At 50.2% G+C, this 20,531-nt stretch overlaps 1 protein-coding gene across 4 annotated transcripts in view; it reads right to left on the reverse strand.

The window, feature by feature from the left end:
* AGGF1 (angiogenic factor with G-patch and FHA domains 1) overlaps positions 1 to 20,531 on the reverse strand; it is a 499,672-nt gene that overhangs the window by 297,358 nt on the left and 181,783 nt on the right. For all 4 annotated transcript variants that reach the window (XM_085632277.1, XM_085632275.1, XM_085632276.1 and 1 more), the window contains exon 7: positions 1,183 to 1,294. In XM_085632277.1, coding sequence (XP_085488403.1) covers positions 1,183 to 1,294 — 112 coding nt within the window. The remainder of the gene's footprint in view (positions 1 to 1,182; positions 1,295 to 20,531) is intronic.

The raw sequence follows: 20,531 nt of genomic DNA on the forward strand, positions 1-20,531 counted from the left end.
GATTGGGTTGGGATCTCACTCCTTGGGGACGTCTGGAGGGTAGACCACGTTAGGGCCTTCTCCGATCTGCAGCAGCGTTATTCCCTTCACACTACACAATTCTACAAGTATTTACAACCCCGCCATGCCCTTACTATGCATATCCCACCAAGCACTTCGCTTCCTGAGTTCAGCCCACTGGAAGCCCAGGTCATAATGGGAAGCTTGGGCAGAGGTGGGGTGTCACGGATCTACCGCTCCCTTGTGAACAACAGCCCTATCACCCTAGACTTACTGTGAGCCCGCTGGGAAGGGTGGTTGGGTCCACTAGAAGAGGCAGACTGGCGCGATGCCCTTATGGCACCCAAAACCTTGACAATCTCCTCCAAACTACGTCTCATCCAACTCTACTACCTCCACACGGCTTACCTTACCCCGCGAGCCTCCACAGGGCAGGATTGCGCCCCTCCCCAGATTGCACACGATGCGGCCAAGCCCCAGCTGATTTCTATCACATGGTCTGGTTATGCCCCAATCTCGCTCCCTTCTGGTCAGAGGTGGAGTCTGAACTTACACAAACTCTGGGGTGGCAGGTCCCTCACGATTCTCTGCACCTTCTTTTGGGAGTCTTTGACGGGCTGGACGGCTCTAGAGACGACAAACTCTTCTTGGGCACAGCAGTGGCTAAGCGAGATATCACTGCGGTCTGGGCTCAGGCCAAACCTCCTAGCATACGAAAGTAGCGCCGGGGAGTGTATTGGTGTGCGGATCAGGAGGAATCCCTCTTTGAGGCCCAGGGTTGTCCTCAGAAATTTCAGAAGGTATGGGGCAAATGGCTGAACCTACTATCTTGAGAAGGGTGTTTGTTTTCCCCCTATCTCGTTACACTGCCTTTCCGGTGGGGTGGCTTTCTCGAAGGCGCTTAATTATGGCTGGGATTTGTACTGTCTGTCAACAGTGGAAATTGTTCTAATATGCAATCACGAGCTGTCCTTTATATGTGTGTTTTTTTCAAATATAAGTAAATTTGATTATCAAAAAAAAATTAGGAGGTTTTAGTCCAGATATTTTTCGTTTTGTCACAGTATTACATTTGAATGGATTGAGAAGATAAGTACAATACAAATATTCCGAAATATCACATATCACTTTATTCATCATCATGGAGACATACAAGATGAAATCTAACCTATATTTAGTTACCTCCCAATAGTGGCCTTCTTTACTGCTGTGATGATGAATAGGGTTGCCGTCTCTAAAACAGGTGATCTGATTACAATGACCCGGATACAAGGAGGCCAAAGATGCGCTGTTTCTGGGTAATTGAAAGAACAATGCATTACCAATAATATACCGCACATTTTTCCCCAACTCTCTACAGGATTTTTTTTTTTCTTTACTTATTTTTAACAGCATTTTTCATGCATAAATAAGTAAAATAAAACATAACGACAAAAGAACATTGCAGCAATATCCTAGATGCACAGATGCGATACACAGTTTCCCTGAGATGCCCAGTTAAGACTGCACCAGGTGACATTTACCCATATCACACTCCCACACTTTACATCTTACAATGTCTCGGCCAGGGTCCACAGGTTCAACGGACGCCCATAACACCAGTCTCTACCCCATGAGGGGGGGGCAGCGACAGCAACCACTCAGTATCTTCGCTCAGGATGTGATTTATTTATTTTATTTTTTTTTGAAACCGTTTATTACAAGACTCAAAGATATACAAATATGGGCCTACAACCTTCCGGCCGGCCGCTAGCAATGAAAGGAGCATACGATATACATTTATAAAACACATGGTGCTGCGGCAGAGCATGCATAGGAGTTAACATCGTTACGAGCCACACCATCCAGACCCCACTATACGGTTCCATTTTAAACTTAAAGAACAACAAGTACAAACAAACCCACAAGGCAATCCTCAATCGGAAATAGCAAACACGTGCTCCCCTAAGGGGGAAATCCTAGCCATCCATAGAAGTCTCAAGAGGGGGGAGAGATCAGAACTAGGGCTGGGGAAACTCAACGCCCAGGTGCCGGGGGGATGAGTTGGCTAAGGGGACGGGGCTGGCGACGGATCAGGCAATAACGGCGGAGCACAGATTCCCCCGCGGTAGGCGTTCCAGGGGCCCCACACTTTCACCCATGTCCCAGGCTAACCTCTCGCCACATACACCACCTTTTCCCGAAACATGCACCAATCCATATGTTCCTTCCAGGCTGAGACAGTCGGGGGCCTCTGGGATCCCCACAATTGGGCAATATCACGCTTGGCAACCATATACCCCAGAGTCACCCACCACGTCTGCGGCACCGAATAGTCGGTAGGCTCCCACACATTCAACAGGCATCTCCTCGCTTCGGGCAACAGCGCCACATGCGTAACCACTCGCAGCACCTCATGCACACCACGCCAGAACCCCTCCACCTCCGGGCACTCCCACAGGAGATGCAGAAAAGTCCCCAACGCACCACACCCACGCTTACACAAACCGTCCTCAGCATAGCCCATACGCAGGAGCTTTGGCCCCGTCATGTAGACCCTGTGGAGTATCTTGAGCTGGACGAAACGAAGGCGAGCCGGTATGGCCACCTCTTTCGGGGAGGCCACCGCGGAGGTCCAGTCCTCGTCGTCCAGCTCCAGCCCGTCGGCTACCCAAGCCCCACGAAGGGCAGTCAACAAGTCTGAGCGGTCGTTGATCAGTTTTTTGTAGATCAGTGAGATCGTGCTGTCCGGGATGTGTCCATCTAGCACTCTATCCTCCAGGGGGGAACACTCCGGGATGGAGGCAACGTCCGGAAAGACGGAGCCCAGCGCATGATGGACCTGCAAGTACCGAAAGTACTCGCTGCCCTGCAACTGAAATTCCGTCTGCAGCATCTCGAACGTTTTAAATCCTTCCCTCGTCCAGAGATCCCCCACTTTGCTAATGCCCATTATGTCCCACTTTTCAAAGCCCTTCGAGGTCCACAAGGAGCCCAACCGCTCAGACGCGTATAGTGGTGACGCCCGGGTCAAACGGTCCTTCCACCCCATAGCTGCATTGGCCGCATGCCACACTCGCACCATGACACGCGTGGGGCCCGTTAGGCGAGCGTCGGGCGCGCTAGAATAGAGCGCTCGATTATGGTCACCACCTGGAAGGAGCATCTTATCCATTTCAAATGCCGGGTTTAAGGCGGGCCCATATAGGCCCTGATTAATCGCAGCTAGCTGGGAGGCCCAATAGTACCGTTTGATATCCGGAAGGGCGATCCCCCCGTCATACCATGGGAGCGTCAGCTTCGCCAAGGCAATACGTGGCCTCCCGTCCCAGAACAGGCGGCGCTGCAAACTCTCCACTTCGCGGAAGTAGCGCGCTGGGACGAGGTCCATAGTGTTCTGCAACGCGTACAGGAAACGCGGCAGCGACATCATTTTAAACAATGCCGCCCGGCCGAGCGGCGAAAGCGGCAAACGCCGCCAGCGCGCGACATCCTCTTTCAGACGCTGGAGGGGGGGAAGCAAGTTCCGATCATACCGAGCCTCCGGGTCCAGAGTAATGAAGACACCCAGGTACCTAAATCCCTGCGGGGCGACCTGGATCGGACAGCCCCGCGGGAGGATAGGAGCCTCCCCGGAGAGAACATACACACACGATTTAGCCCAGTTGATGACAAGACCGGAGTTACGACCGAATGAATGCAAAACATCAACCAGTACTATGAGTGATTTACGTGGGGTAGCTAGGTACAAAAGGATGTCATCAGCGTATAGGGATACGCGGTCCTCATACTCGGGGGTCCAGCGGAGACCACGGATGGAAGGCTCCCATCGCAGCCACTCCGCCAGGGGCTCCATGGCAAGTGCAAAGAGGAGCGGCGATAAGGGGCAGCCCTGCCGCGTGCCCCGGCCCAGCTCGAACGGAGCCGATACTCTTCCGTTCACCACCACCTGCGCCAATGGGCCCGAATACAGCAACTTGACCCAACTGATGAACCCTGGGCCGAATCCAAACTTCGCAAGCATCGCCCAGATATATGGCCACTCAAGCGTGTCAAACGCCATGGTGGCGTCTAAGGACGCCAAAATGGCCGGCTCCCGTATGAACGGGGCACGTGCGAGCACACCGTGAAACGCCGCAGATTAAGGGCTGTGTTGCGATGGGGAATAAAGCCAGATTGGTCCTGATGAACCAAATCGCCCACCACACCGACCAGCCGATTGGCCAGTACCTTGGTGAGAATCTTGGGCTTCGCATTCAGTAGCGAAATGGGCCGATAGGATGTAACCCGGTCCCGAGGTCTCCCCTCCTTGTGGATGACCACGATTGTAGCCAGACGCTGGTCCAGCGGGAGGGAGCCCACCGAGTGTGCCGCCAGGAACATAGCCCGGAGGAGGGGTGCCAGCGTATCCGGTCGCAACTTGTACAACTCGATAGGGAGACCATTCGGACCCATGGCCTTGCCGGAAGCGACCGAGCGTATGGCGAGGGCGATCTCTTCGGAGGTGGGAGCGGCGTCCAACGACACCCTGTCATCCCCGGAAAGGGACGGCAGCGCGATATCACTGAGCAGGGCACGGGAATCCTCTTCCGAGCAGGGAGACACCGGGGAATACACCCCACGGAAATAATCCGCGAAGCAGGAGACAATTTCTTCTGGCTCAGTTACACACACACCATCCGTTTTCTCAATCAGCGGGACCACACGATTCGCTCTTTCTTTTTTGTCCAACCACGCTATAACTTTACCAGCCTTATCACCCACATCATACAGTCGCCCCTGTTGCTCTCTACTGAGGGCCCTATAGGCCGCTTGCTTGAGTTGGAGGACATGTAATGCGGCATCCGTCACCCCACCTTCTAAATTACCCTCCAACTCGGCTATTTCAGCCTCCATCCGGGTCACCTCCTCCCGCTCGCGCCTCCGGGCGTGGGAAATAAGGGATAGGGCCTCCCCTCGGAGTACTGTATTGAAGGCCTCCCATAGCGGTACAGCCGAAGGCACGGACCCCACATTCTCATCAAAATATCGCTGGAGGGATTTAATCAATTCAGCGCGAATGGTGGGGTCGCGCAGGTACCAAGGGTTGATTGGGACCACCCTACCCTCACCCCTCGGAAAGACATCAAAGTGCAGTAGGAGCGGGGAGTGGTCCGAAATACCCCGTGGCAAATGGCGCACCTCTCCCACCCTCCCAACATAGGCTGCCGGGACAAGGACATAGTCTAGTCGTGAGAGACTACCATGGGCTCCCGAGTGGAAAGTGTACTGCAGCTGCGTGGGGTGTTTTAAACGCCAGCAGTCCACTAATCCAAATGTATCCAAGAGGCCGGGTAGCCACGCCTGTGCCCGGGGGAGGTCCCTAGGGGGGTGACGATCCACAGACCCAGATACCACCGCATTAAAATCCCCCCCCACAACTAAAAGCCCCCCCGGAAGGCCAAGGAGAAGGCGCCCAAGATCCGCAAAGGTGGTCGACTGCAACCCCGGTGGGATGTATACTGACACAAAGATAACCACTTTGCCCTCCAGTCTTCCCACCAAGACCGTGTAACGTCCCCTGTCATCGTGGAGCACCTCATCAAGCTCCAACGGGAGCGAGTTCTTCACCATGATGCCCACACCCCTTGAGCCGGACGTGAAGCCCGAGTGAGCCACTAGGCGAAAGCCACGCCGATTCATGGCGCAGAAGGAGTTGCCAATAAGGTGCGTCTCCTGCAGAAAGACTACATCGGGCGAGATTCGCTTCAAAAACTGCAGGACCACACCCCGTTTGATCCTGTCCCCCAGTCCATTCACATTCCAAGACAACAAAGTTAGTTCCCTACCCCCCATCATATACAGAAGCCATCATTCGTCCCCCGGAGAGCACTTTAGAACTAACACAAAAATACGTTTGCCTTGTGATAAAAACGAACAACACCCCATCCCTACCCACCCCAACAGAACTCCCCCCTCCCTGCACCCCTGCATGAGCCCAAACAGCCCCCCCAACGTGCAGTGTGCCTGTCGCCCCATATATAGTTAGACTAACTAAACCCCCTAGAGGAGGAGGGAGAACCCCCAATAGACCCAACACAACCTCCATAGGAGGGGAACTTACAAAAACTGACGCAGAATCAAAAGTGGCAACGTTTTCGTCCAGAGTGAGGCCCAATATTAGACCCTCAGTCCCGATCCAGCGTGCCGTCTCCCCCCGCCGCCCCCCCGATCACGATCCCCGGGCAGAGTATCCAGCCAGTCCCCGGCCGCTTCGGGACGATCAAAGAAGTGAGTGCGACCATCCACCTCCACACGCAGCTTGGCCGGGAAAAGCATGGCGTATTTGAGGTTTAGGTCCCGAAGACGGCGTTTGACGCCTAGGAAGCTCAGTCTCTGCTTCTGGACCGCTGGGGTGAAATCAGGGTAAAAATTAACCTCCATATTGTCAAGCTTGACCGGTCCATGCAGTCTGGAGGTTTGCAGGATAGCGTCTCTATCCCGAAAATTGAAAATCCGGGCGATGAGAGGTCTCGGAGGGGCTCCGACCTTCGGCCTTCCCCCGGGAACCCTGTGGGCCCTCTCCACAGCGAAGAATTTGCTCAGCCCCCGTGGCTAGAGATGGGTAGCAATCAGGTCCTCCACAAAGAGATCCGCCGCCGCCTCCTCGCGTCCCTCGGGCACCCCAATAATGCGGACGTTGTTCCTCCGTGCCCGACTCTCGGAGTCCTCCAGGCGTCGATCCATAAGCGCACTCGCCTGACTAAGCCGGCGCACCTCTGTTTGCAAGGCCGCCACATCTGTCGTTAGGCCCGATGCGGTGTGGGCCAAAGAATCTACTCGGTCGTTGGTTTTGGAAAGATCGGCCCTCACCAGGCCAACATCCACAAGGACCGAGTCAATCTTCTGCGCCAGTGTATCAAACCGCTGGCCCACCGAGGCCTTCATCTCGGCAATGGCGCCCATGACATCTCGCAGGGTCAGATCTGCGGGCAGGTCTGGGGCATCAGGAGGGCTCTCAGGGGACTTGCGCGGTCCATCGGGAGATCCCTTCTGGAGGGTATAGCGGTCCATACTGTTGGCCTGATGGACGGCGCCACGCCGGGTCGATTTGGTCTTTGCCCGGTCTCCATCTTGTTTCGTGGCCATGGCCACCAGTCTCCCAGTCTCCCAGTCGCACCAGCCACGTCGTGTAGGGCAGGAAAGCAGGGCCACGAGCTCCGGGGGGGCCCCCTCAGAGCAGCGGGGTGAATCACAGCCGGCAGGCAGGCAGGGTCTCCCAGCAAGGCCACACCACACCAACACCAAGGGCTCCGCGACCCAACCTCGCAGAAACGACAAGGTGGTGCGAAAGCGAAAGCGAAAGTGCGGGGTACGCGAGTCGCCAGGCCCTGCCTGCCGCTGTTGTTCACTTTGTCACTGGATCACCCCACAGCGCAAATCCGGGGTCCGGCGAGGGGAAGGCCGCAAACCTCAATCGGTGCTCACTCCGGTGTCCGAGGTCCGATTCGGAAGCGGGAAACGGGTGCCACCTCAGCTCGGGTTCACCAACATAGTCCCCTCATCCAGGACAGGATAATTTCAGGATAATCGTAGGAGATTGCGGAGGTCCTCGGGAGCCTCGCACCTACGCGGCCATCTTGGTTGCGCGCTAGGCTCCTCCAGGATGTGATTTTTAAAGTATAATATAGAAACAGAGAGCACCTTTGAGTACCTTCACAAATCCTTTTCCGACCAACCCCTAAGTAAATGAAAAAATAATCAATAAGAGGGCTGCACACTTAAGTCCACACTTTGAAGTCTTTCTTCTGTTGGTCCTTTTCAGGCCATCAGTATGTTCAGTTCATAGTCATCACACATCCACGTAGTAAAACCAAAGGGCATAGCAACTTCCTAGTATACTGCAATAGGAAATTCAAACCCTCCAGCAAAAAGATATCAAGAAAAGTAAAGCAAAGGAGAAATAAGAAAGAGGGCAGAGAAATGTAGAGCAATGAGATGAATCATTCCAGGGAGCACAGGTAGCTAGCTCCATTGCACTTGTCAGATCCCTTGTAGGGCTACAGAACACACATACGTCCTGCACAAGTTGTTTCTCTTTGTAAATCCCTTTGTTTCCCCTACTGATTTCAATTACAACATGTGTGATCTAGATTCCTTTCCACTGTTGCTAATGTACAAATTAATTTCATGGTATCCAGATTTTTAGAGAGCACTGGAATATTTAATCAGCAACAGTTTGCAGTCTTCCAGAAACTTTCACTGCTCCGGTCATACATCACTGTTTCATCATCTCCATGGTGTAAATCTTTCCATGTGTTACCAAGCTATTTAGTTTTGCTGCGAAGGATTGAGCGTTTCCAAAATTGGGTCAACAACATTTTCCCATAGCAAGCAACTGAGCAATCATTTTAGTAAACTCACTGAGTTAGATTGTAAGAATCATAATAACATTTGAACTCTAGCTAACTGAAGCCATCTAGGTGTGTGTGATAGCATTCATCCTCTCCCTCCTTTCTTAGAGAACATCTGAGATGCACCATGCATCATAATGATAGGTCACAAGAATCTTGAAGGCCATACTAATTGCTTATGTGCAGCCCCCATGGAAAGACCTCAAATAAATATGAGCCCAGAACTCATTTCACAGAGCCATCCCCATTCCAATTTCCCAATCTCTTCTAAACCTAAGTGGAGTTTGAGTCCCATGAGACAAAACACTTCGATAGTTTTTAGATTAGCCGTATGCAATCAATGCATGTGTTCAATGCCATCAATTGCTTCTGTAATTTTGCTGCCATTGTACTCTCTAGAACGTCTTTTAATCTCAAGAAAAAAGGCAATTCCCCACTGCCTAGAATTCAATTCCACTATTACAATTTCCATATTGATAAATTGTTCCATCTTAAAAAGCTAGCTGCATTTTCTTGAGGTGCCAATCATCCTCCACTGATGAAGCAGCAGTATTGTTTTGCAGAATAAGAAAAGTATTCCTCCTGATAATGGGGTTCGTGTATTTGCAAAATTGATCATTAGCTTTAGTGGGCATATCTGACCATGCATAATAAAGAAAACCCAGAGTGGGTTGATTTCTCTTCTTCTTCTGGATTTGTTTTCTAGGGGCCCAGACTAGATCTTGTACCCTACAGGAAGAGGTCTCGCAATTGTGCTCGACGATGTGTTGTGCTGACTTATAAAAGGCCGGGAGGACTGAAAACGAAAATACCTCCTTCTCACAGGGAAGGAATACCATCTTTCATGTTATCCTAGGCTAGTTCCACCAAAGAAATCTCTATGGCCTTCCTATTTACTGCAGTTAATAAACTGGGATGAACAATCAACAGGAGCATTGTAATTAAGAAAATGAATACCCATTTTCATTCACTGAGGAACAGTTATTTTCCTGCATTTCACACCTGGGCCTTCCAGACTCCACACAGACCACCTTAAGAGCATCCTCCATGCCATAACAGGTTTCATCAACAGCCTTCAGAAATATAACCATATCACATATTACCTGCCGGATCTCTACTGGCTCCTCTTGCTGGCCTGAAATGTTTTCAAAACCAGTGGGATCATCTGCAAAGTCAAAGGTATGGGACCTCAGCCGATTAGGCTGACATGCTCATTGCCTCCCGTAGCTCTAAGTGTATATTTCATCAGGACTCCATCAAACTGGAGTAGGCTATACATATATTCATTAAAAAAAATTCTTAAACATTTGTTTATTGGCATTTCCAAAGTTATTCCAACACATTTCAGGATACATGCATATCAATCATGACATTCTGTGACAGCTTTACATCTGTAAAATGTACATCTCAACAGCATTAGGTAAACAGTGTCTCATACCGTGTCTGCTCGGATTTTTCCAATTTATTTATGACCATGTTATATGTCCACTAATTTGGGGGATTTTACCTACTTTGCTGTCTTGATCTCTTTTGTCTCTCTTTGCGGTTACTCTGTGCTCGTTCTCCTGTATCTCCACATTGTATGGATGCCAGCTATAAATTTAACTGAACCCAATGTAACTTACTAAACGCATCAAACCTACTTACGCATATGTTTCTTAAAGGTGCTAGTCTATGTATTGGGGTACCTTGGTGTATGTCTAGGGTCTATCCTGGGTTCAGGACCTGTACTGTTAAACCCCCATTTCAGCTGCGCGATGTCCTAATTTATGAAATACTGCATACAATATGTTCCCTCCTATTTGAGATTAATTTCCTACTTTATACGTTCCCCCTCTGCTGTGTTTGATCAGGCAGTCTAGCAGAGACCCCTGCCGCTCCCTCTCTGTCAGGTTCCTCATTTTCTAGCTCTAGGCTATCCCAAACCCTTACCAGCTCCCTCCATTGGTCCACCATGGGTCGCTTGCGCACTCACTTTTCTTCCCTAAGGAGTGCCCTCCCATCTGCTTCAGCCCAGTCCGTGAGGTCTCTTTTCCAGTTCTCTATTTGTGGCCCATTTCGGTCTTACCAAAACAGCACCACCCGTCTCTTGGGAAGGGCCATGGCCAGGTCAATTAATTTATTTCCAACTTTTCGCTTTGGTGGGTGGGGAAAGTGACCCAGCAAGCATACCTCCACAGAGCTGTCCAACTCCCTCCCCAGTATCGCCCATGTCCGTTGCACCATCTCCATCCAGAATGGGGACAGTATTGGGCATTTCCAAATCATGTGAATAAAGTCAACGTCTTGTTGATCGCACCAAGGGCACGTCCGCATCTTACCTCCGTGTATAAATCGGAGCCCTTGCGGGATCAGGTAAGTCATGAGTAAACAGTTGAACTGAATGTACTTCAGTCGTGTGCTGCAAAATATTGACGTGGGGGAGGCCAAGACCCTCTCCCACTCCCGGTCTGTGAGTTGTTTATTAAACGCTTGTTCCCAGTGTTCTCTGATTTTGGGCAATGGTGTCAGTGACGCCTTCAATAGGGTCATGTAAAACAACGTCACTTGATGACTAGATTCTCCCAGGTAAAGCAATGCATGCTGTAAAGGGTGTGTACCCGGCTCCTTTCGACCTGCATCCCATATTTCCCTGAAGGTACAGACCACGGGATCATGTTGCAAAAACTGGCCTACTGGCAGCCCATATTGTTCCACCATTTCCGCAAAGGGAATCAGAATCTTTTCTTGATAGCAGTCTCCCACTGTCTTGAGACCAGCCTATGAGCATTCCATCAGTTGCTCCGAGGTAAATATCTGGCGCAGGGTTCCGTGTGGGAGACCCACCAGGGGAGCAGAGGAGAGTACCTGGGGAGCTCAAGCAGCCTGGCCAAGTGTCTCTTCCAGCACTGTAGTGCTGTGCTTTGCAACGTCGACCCATGGGGGTCGCAACCGTATGATTGAGTACCTTGGCTAGTAGAAGGGTTGGATACTCGCTTAATCTGCCGATAATTTTTCCCTCAACGTTGGCTCCCTCTAGCCACTGAAGTTTGGAGGCTAGGTAGTAATATTCGAGTTTGGGTACTCCCAGTCCTCCATTTTGGATAGAGCGTCGTAGGATTGTTAACGAGATCCTCCTACGACACTTTCCCCAGATTAAATCCCTTACTAACGAGTCCAGGGGGGCAAACCAGCTTCTAGGTAGCACTAGCGGGAGATTCACAAAATAATATAGTAATCTGGGCAGCATAACCATCTTGGTCAGTGAGTACGAGCCATTACCGGCAGCTTCAGTGAGCTCCAGAAGGTTACACAGGATCTAAGCGATCAAAGCGATCTATCCAAGTTGCCCTCAGGCATATCAGCCAGGGAGTTGTAGATATGTATGCCCAGGTATTTAAATGTGTTTTGGGCCCAGTGAAGGTAATCTGGGAGCACGAGTGGCCTCGGCTGTGGCCCCGGCACTGGGAAGAGATGTCTTTGTCCTGTTCACCCGTGGTCCTGCCAAGGTAGCAAACCTATCCAGATACTACAAGGCCGTAGCCAACCCGGCCCCCGCCTCACGCAGGTATACCAACAGGTCATCAGCGTATAGAGAGATAACGTGCCGTCGTCCATCTAATATCAGCCCCATTCCAACCCCACCTTGACGGAACAGAGCCGCCAGTGGCTCCATCGCCAAAGCGAACAATACAGGCGAAAGCAGGCAGCCCTATCTCGTACTGCAAAAGATCCCACATTGGGCAGAGACTGATCTGCCCGTTTTGACTCTCGCAGTTGGGCGGGATTATAATATTTTAACCCAGTTGGCCCAGCCTCTTCAAGCCCCATTCGCTCCATGCATGTAAATAGGTAAGTCCAGCTAACTGTATCAAACACCTTGTATTGGTCTATAGATAATATTGCAGCTTGCTCTTGTGTTTTGGCTTCTGGATGGTATAGAATGGAGTAAAGTCTCCTCAGATTATGTGAGGTGTTTCGCGAAGGGCTAAACCCATTCTAGTCTGTATGAATCAGTGTTGGCATGTGGGGGAGCAATCTCATTGCCAGTACTTTACTTAAAATTTTAAAATCCATATTAAGCATGGATTAACGCCTATGGTCTCCCACTTGAGTCCCTGGTGTAGTGGATTTGTGGAGAGGAATCACTGTGACACTTTGTGTGGAGTCCGGGAGCCGCCCCACCTCCGGTGCTGTAGCATACAGGGTCTCCAGTCGGGGCGCCAATTGTGCAGCAAAGGCAGAATATAACTCAGCAGGGAGGCCATCTGGGCCTGGTGTCTTCCCTGTGGCCATTAAGTGTATGGCTTGTCTTATCTCTCCTAGCGTCACCGGCCCTCCCAGTTGTTCCCGGTATTGTCCGTCTAGGGCTATTAGGTGCAAAGGTGCCAGAAATTCTCTAATCGTGTCTTGGGGGGCAGGGGGCGGGCCGTATGTAACTTTTCATAGCATTATCGGACGAGGGTGTTGACTTCACCTGGATCGTTTATAACCGTGCCTGCCTCTTTACTAATGTGTGTTATGGGAGAACCCTGTGTTTCTTGTTTGATCAACCTTGCTAATAACCGGCCTGACTTACCCTCCTCATCATGTACCCACGTCAGGTATCCTTTATAGTCGAATTTCCACAGGCGTTCCGGGGCCTCATTGTAGAGGGATCTGGCATCTAAGAGGGCCGCTAATGCTGGCCCATCCAGTCCCTGTCTGTTGTAAATTGTTAGGAGACGCTTCTCTAGTTCATCTAGTTCTCTGCATAAAGTTCTCCGCACCCCGACTGACTGACACCTTAAATGCTTCCCACTCCACCAGCACCTTGGAGGCAGAGTGCACATTCTTGTCGAAGTATGTTTTAATACAGGAGTCTAGGGATTCCTTGAATGGACCGTCTTCTAGCATCTCGGGTCTAATTCTCCACATATGGATCGGGGATCTAGTTCTCGGTGGTTAATGGAACAGCAGCAGCGGGCTATGATCCGAGCAGGTGCGCCCCAGATACTAAGTATGTATGACCGTCTCATTCATATCTGTAGAGCAGAGGAAAGCATCCAGCCTAGTGTGTAGTTGATGGAGAGGGAAGAAGAAAGAGTATTCCCTGTCTGTTGTGTGCTGCACCCTCCAAGTGTCAACCAACCTCCAGTAGTCACTCTACTCCCGAAATCCCATTGATGTGCGATGTGGCTGAGTCCACGGGATGGGGTGTGTGAGCGATGTAACTCTATATCCTGCACACAGTGAAAATCTCCCCCTATTATTGTGGCTTCCGGTGCTTGGTCTGTTAATCGGGCCGAAAGTCCACACAGGAAAGTTAACTGATCATAATTTGGGGCGTAGATACTACCTATGGTTCTATCTCTGTCAAACAGTGTTCCAGTTAGCAACACATATCTCCCCTCTTTGTCAATCTTAGCAGTGGTGACATTTAAAGGGACCCCAGGCTTAATCCACACCAAGACGCTTCTAGCAAGGCTCAAATAGCTTGCTGTGTATATCTGCCCCTCCATCTTTTATGTAACTTCTTAATTTCGCTGTGTGAGATGCGTTTCTTGAAGCGAAGCAATCCGTACCCCCTCCTCCTCAGATCGCTGTGCAGTGTATCTTTTGTTCATTGACCCCAGACCCCGCACGTTCCAGGTGATCAATCTAATAGTACCTGGGTCAGCTGCCAAGGTTGGCAGTATCTTGTGTATAAACAGCTCCCCACCACACACCCCAGGAAAACCCTGCGTCTCTGGGACCATTTGTACTTTGCGGAAAAAACAACAGTGCGTAACAAAACAGTTCCCCAGAACGTATAAATACCTTATCCCAGAGCAGCTCGACAACGGTTGGCTGCCCAGACCTGGTCTCTGTCACTAACCAGCAGTGTAGGGTAGAAACCATAATGGTGTCCACCAGTCAGGGGGGTGCAGCCAGTTAAGCAAGTTTGGCATCTCGGCCTGTCGCATTAGCCCTATATGTTCCTTCCGGGCAAGGACTGCTTCACAGAGTCTATGTGGGCTAAGTCCCCCATCTTACCCGACCGAGCTCTAGCGTCTCACCAGTTGCTTATCCGATGATGCCATCCGCAGTCCCAGGGGTCACTATCGGCAAAGCCGCGCTGCTGGTTCCGGAGGCCTCAGACCCCAAACCCTCCATTCCCTTAGCCGAGCCTGGGTCCACGTCAGAAGGAATTTCCAAGCTGTGTGCAATTTCTGCCACTGCCTGCTGTGCCGCAGCTCTCTCCTTCTCTGTCTATGAGGGGCTTGGCCCCTTCGGCTGCTCCCGCCAGGGCCTTCTCCTGATCCTTTTCCTTTGTTCTCTGTCGGGTTGTCTCTGGGAGTGCCTGTCTTCTCCCATCGTCTTCCCTGTTTTGTATGCCTCCATCTAGTCCCAAGCCGCTTTAGGGTCGTCGCAGAAGTAGGATTGACCATCTAATACAATGCGGAGGCGGGCGGGGAACATCAATGAATATTGGAGCCCCTCATCTCGCAGAGCTTTCTTCACCTCTAAGTATGACGCCCTCCTTCTTTGAACCTCAAGTGTGTAGTCTGGAAAGACAGAAACTTTACTGTTGTAGACTGTGAACGGGCCTTCAGATCTCGCACTTCGCAAAAGTATAGTGCAGCAGTCTGGCAACTATTGGGCTCAGAGGGCAACCCGGGGCCGGAGGCCTTCCCTGGACCAGGTGTGCCCTCCTCTACAGTGTGTAGAATGCAGACGACGCTCCGGAGAACATACATTCATACATATGGTAAAGGTGCTGTATGATGCTCTGATGGCAAGAGTGCATTTGAATGGTGCTTGTTGTTCAATCTCTTGACTGATGCAAATCACAAGACAGAGATGCTATTTAGTCATGTAATCTCTGGCATGTGCAATAAAGGAGTAGCAGGTGCGAATACAGGGCATATTATGTTATTAGGTCTCGCCTAACGACGCAGTGCAGCTGCTCGCTAGCGAGATCTATTGTCGTCGACTTGAGTTTGGAAGGGGGACAGGAGATATGCACTTTTCCAGACAGCCGCTGTGCACGCTCACGGCGTGTCTATCGGCCTGCTCCCGGACAGCACATGGGCACATGCACGGCGTGTCTTTCAGCTTGCGCCCGGACAGCCGATGTGCACGCTCGCACTCTCACGGCGTCTCTTGTAGGTTGCGGCTGGACAGCCAAAGTGCACACTCATGGCGTCTTTTTTATCCTTCGCTTGGTGGAACCGGGAGGGTGCAGGGCCTCTTCGATGCTGCCAGGTACTTGTTTACGGTTCCACCGCACTCGCCTACTCTGGGGCCCTTGCCCTGCCAGCAGCGCAACGTACCGACCACACCAGTCCCTAAGTCAGCACGGCGCCGCTTGACGGACACTGCGCTCAGTTTATTTATATATTTCTTAACTTTAGCACTGAGCGTGAAGCAGTGCCGCACTCAGTTTGCAGGGAGGCAGATGTAAACTTAAAAATTTGCAATGGGAGAACCAACAACTAGGGCCGGTTCTCTCCACTTATTTGGGAGTGTCACCGAGAGACAGCGACAGTAGCTGAGAAGCCCGAGCGAGGGCCAGTGCGCACCACCTAGGTGCCAACAGACTCTCTAGCGCCAACCAGCACAGGCGCCAAGAGGCAGTCACAGGTGCTAGCAGCAGAGAGGAGCTGCACCAGGCAGCTTCGAGGATGTCCCACCGGGCTAGGGAGCTCACTCAGACCCCGCTGCAGAAGATCTGGATTCCGCACACCAGCAACTGGCTGACCCAGCGCCGAAAGTGGGGGCTTCTGGGGTGTGGCAAGGGCGGGATGGCCCCAGGCGCTGTCCACTGCGCCTGCACCTGGTGGCAGGGATAGACTGACTGGAAGCATAGTGTGTGCAGCTGTGTACGAGGACAGTGTACTCCCACTGGTGTGTGCAACTGTGCAATGAGGACACTGTGCTCCCGTTAGTGTGTGCATGAGGGCAGTAAGTGGGCGTGCACGCTGGTGAGCTCAAGCTAGGGTCACACACGCGGGTCTGTGAGTCTGTCCATCCATGGAGCAGTGCACTCACAAGAGGTGTGTGTGTTTACGTCATTGTTGGTGCAGGTTTCAGCATGAGTCAGTGTGAGCAAAGGTTATGGGGTGTGTGTGTGGAAGTATGAATGTGTGCATGAGTGTCAGGGTGTGTGTAAGTTATGGTGTGCGTGTGTCAGCATGTTGTGTGTGGGAGAGTGTCAGCATGTGTGCAAGTTGTGTGTGAGTGTCAGTGTGTGTGTAAGCACGAGTCAGCGTGTGTGTAAGGTGTGGTGTGTGCCTGCCTGCTGCGTTGTGTGTCTCTGGGCCTCGGCAGGCCCTGGCTGTTCCCCAGTCCAGGCGAGGAATGCGCTCTCCTCCCACATCCTCAGTCAGCCTCCTCCGTCACTCCCTCCCATTCCCTCCTCCTGCAGATTCTCCCTCCCCAGGGACAGTGGCCCTTCCCTGGCCCATCCCCAGCCCACCTCACATCCTCACCCAGGCTACCCCATCACTGCTCCCCACCCCAGCCTCTCCCTCCCCAGGGACACTGGCCCTCCCTCAGCACGCCCCAATACGTCCATCACTGCTTTGCAGTGCCTCCCCTCGCACCCAAGGTGCTGGAGGCGGTGTTGCACCTACCCTGGCCCCCAAGGTGCTGCAGGTGGGGGTGCTGCACCTACCCTGGCCCCCAAGGTGCTGCAGGCGGGGGTGCTGCGCCTACCCTGGCACCCACAGCGCTGGACGTGGGTGTGCTGCGCATACCCTTGCCCCCAAGGCACTGGAGGTGGGGATGCTGCATGCTGACCATCTATACATTCCATCTTGCATTTTAAAATCCTTTTTTCGTATTTGTAGTCATCCATTTACACCCCTTTAAGTTACCATAACCTTAGCTTTACTGTACAGTTGCTATAGAAGCCTGTAGTATGGTATAGTGTGCACTTTTTTCTTTAAATTATCACTCCACTTAAAAAACATAACTTTAAAACATTGGCATTTACAAATTTCAATAGCTCCAACTCCAACAAATGCGAGACCTATTGCATTGCAAATGCTTGTTTTAAATTGTTGCTGTTTTCAGATCCATTCTGCTCTCAATATTAAATTGAGTCTAATCAGTTATGGGAGTTTGTGAACTGACAGTTATGGGGAGGTGAGCAACCTGAATGCGAACAAGCATTGGCAAAGCCAATCGGTCTCGCCTAAGCACAATCTATTTTGGCTTTGTTAATGTTTTTTATCCATGCAGTACAGCAGCCCACTTTCTGCGCAGCATCGCAGAAAGTACCAAAAAAAATGCTATGATGCGGTCAAAGCTGGCCATTTCCTAGAGTTCCTACAGTTTTGTTTTTCTTTACTCCACACCAACTGCACAGCAGCCACGCAGCTTTACGACGACATTGAAAAGCCAAATAGTGGACCTATTTGGCTTAGTCAATGTTTTGTTTGTCACATGCAGCTGTGTGGCTGCTGTGCAAGATGGTTTAAAGTAAAAAGCACTTTTTTGTTCTTTACTTTCAGCCATTCTGCTGTACAATATGGCAAAAAGAACCCCGAAATGATAGTTCGTGTCCCACTGGCTTCCCCAATGCTTGTTGCATTTAATTGGTTAAGGCAGTCGAGGGATCGGCCAGTGCAATAAACCTGTCCAGCTGCCCTTCGAGGTGAGCTGCACACCCATTCCAGGATGCCTGACCAGGGTGGTGGCATCTCTAAACCCTTGAGTGTGCGGAAACATTACAAAGAGAACTCCCTTAAGTAATGACGTGCCGACCACTAAACACCCATCTCATCATCTTCAAAGTACCAACCTTGCATATTTCTAGCAGTGTGATGGGGGGAAAAAAGAATAAAATATGATGAATGATGTTATCTTAAAATGCACCACAACTGCCAGTTTAGCATAATCTGCTTTCCTGATGTTAACCTTTATCCCAAGCTCACTATTCCCTAAAAAAAGTTGTAAAATATGTGCTTGACTTGGCTAGATTTGTGAAATCTTTTTAAAATATTGATTTTAAAGCTCCAAACCAGTGACTTGACACCTGTGCACTAGTTGTTTCAACTTTGGATACAAATTTGTATTCATACTGCCTCTTTAATACTCTTAAAACTGCAGGTTCCCAACTAGGAGCCTGAGCTTACCTCGGACAACACTGTGGAGCCTGTTTTAAGTGAAAGTGGAAAATATTCACTACAGAGCCCAACCGCAAGATCTGCATGTTTATCCTCGGCATCTGTCATATGCTTTTGATAGTCATGTCTCACACATCAGTGGATAAATGGTGTTTAACTTCCAATTCTGAGTTTGACAAGATTGCTCATGTGGAAGATTTCATATGGCCACATACTTACACTGCCACCTATTGACGTCCCTAACCCCCCTGCCACGATGATGCTACTGTGAATATCATTGGCCTTAATGTTGTCACCTTTCACAAGGCTTATGTAGCTCCCATCTCCCTGCCACCCCCTCTCATTACGGTTTCGATTCAGATTCGGTAATGCAAAGACCCAAGTGGTAGCTGGTCTTTCCTTGTGTCCTCCTACACTTAAGGGCATTGGCAAATCTAGCTCCTGGCTTTGCAGTGCGAGTCATTCTCATCCCCTTTGATCAGGGTGTATTTGGCACAGGGTGTATTTGGCACCGGCTGTTTCCGAGACTGGACCTTCCTCGACATAGACCCCAACTCAGACAGGGGCTGGGATTCTCATCACCCAGCCACGGACACACGTATCAGTTATCTTCCACTTGACAGTTGCACTATCCTAGCTCACTATTCTTACTGGATTGCCAATATGAAGCACACGTTTTAGTTTGAAGCTAAACTTAGCTGTTCTAAATGTAGTAAGACTTACATTTGTTTAATTCATCAATACTGCCTATGAAATGTTCAAGTTTAAAACGATATATTAACACATTGTGAGGAACATACACAGTAGTACATCACTTTGTCACTTGAACCCTCTTGACTTGTAACTCTCAAATTACAAAATAATTTATTATATAAACCGTAAACGGAGACACCACTGTGAAACATATAACAGGAGCCCCAAGAAGCGAATGAGGAAAAAAATCCCCAAACTGAGCCGGATTGATAATCCACAGCATGACTGGAACCAGACCCAAACAACTCCCAGGTCCCTGAACTTTCAAATCAAACAACACAGGGAACAAAACAAGACAGCATTCACTAAGAATCCATAAGTAATCCCTCAAAAAAGTATACAGTCTTTGAAAAGGTGAATTACTGTACAAAAGGCTGACTGGGTAAAACACTACGGTGGTATTTTTAATCCAGGTGGCCAAGACCTAAACACATTTCCTGGCACAATATGTTCTGTAGGCTCATCTTATCTGGAGCCCTTTAGTCTGGAGGAGGTTACTATCACCCAAGAAATATCTGCAAATGGGAAGGCGCCAAGATATAATGTAGTTCCAATAGATACGTTTAAGGCATGCATGAACTAATGGGCCCCTATTTTGACTCAGGTGTGCAATGAAGCAGCAAGTGGGTGTCTGCCCCATTCCTGGACATAAAGCATTATAGTCCCGATTTTTTTAAAAGGAGACCGGGAGGAGGCATAGTGTTATGGCCCGATATCCTTCCTGGAGTCTCCAGCCAAACTAATGGGTAGAGTTCCCCTGGAGAGGTTGGACTTATGGGTGACAGAGAATCAGATTCTAAGAGACTCACAGTATGGGTTTAGAGCAGAGGTCTTCAAACTTTTGGATGCCGAGACCCCCCTGTCAAAATTTTCAGGCGTAAGGACCCCCTCCTGACAAAAATGTCAGCCTTGGTACTCTTCATCATCGACAACCATAAACATCCCTGGTTCCCATGGCAAATCATTTTTACTGTGGGGAAATATTAAACGGGTTTAGCAAATCAAAGGTTTGTGGGTGACTTTGGTTCAGAGTCAGAGGCGTACTACACAGTTCAAAGAAAAAGTTTCCAAAAAGAATTACCCAAAAACGCACAACGGTACATTATTTTTCCCAAACACAACATAATTTGGCACAGCTTATTTGGAGAATAACACATTTCTGAACTAATGTGTGGGTGGGCCTGTTTTTCTCCAGAGAAACTGTCAATTTGTGGATGTAATCTGTGCTCCACCTCAAGTCTTGAACTGTACTTCGTCTTTAATACTGCCAATGCTGAGAAACCAATCTCACATAAATATGATGGCTAGTAGGCAGAAGAGCCTAGACTGCAAT

Source organism: Triturus cristatus, chromosome 2_1, assembly GCF_964204655.1.
Source record: "Triturus cristatus chromosome 2_1, aTriCri1.1, whole genome shotgun sequence".
Taxonomy (NCBI): Eukaryota; Metazoa; Chordata; class Amphibia; order Caudata; family Salamandridae; genus Triturus; species Triturus cristatus.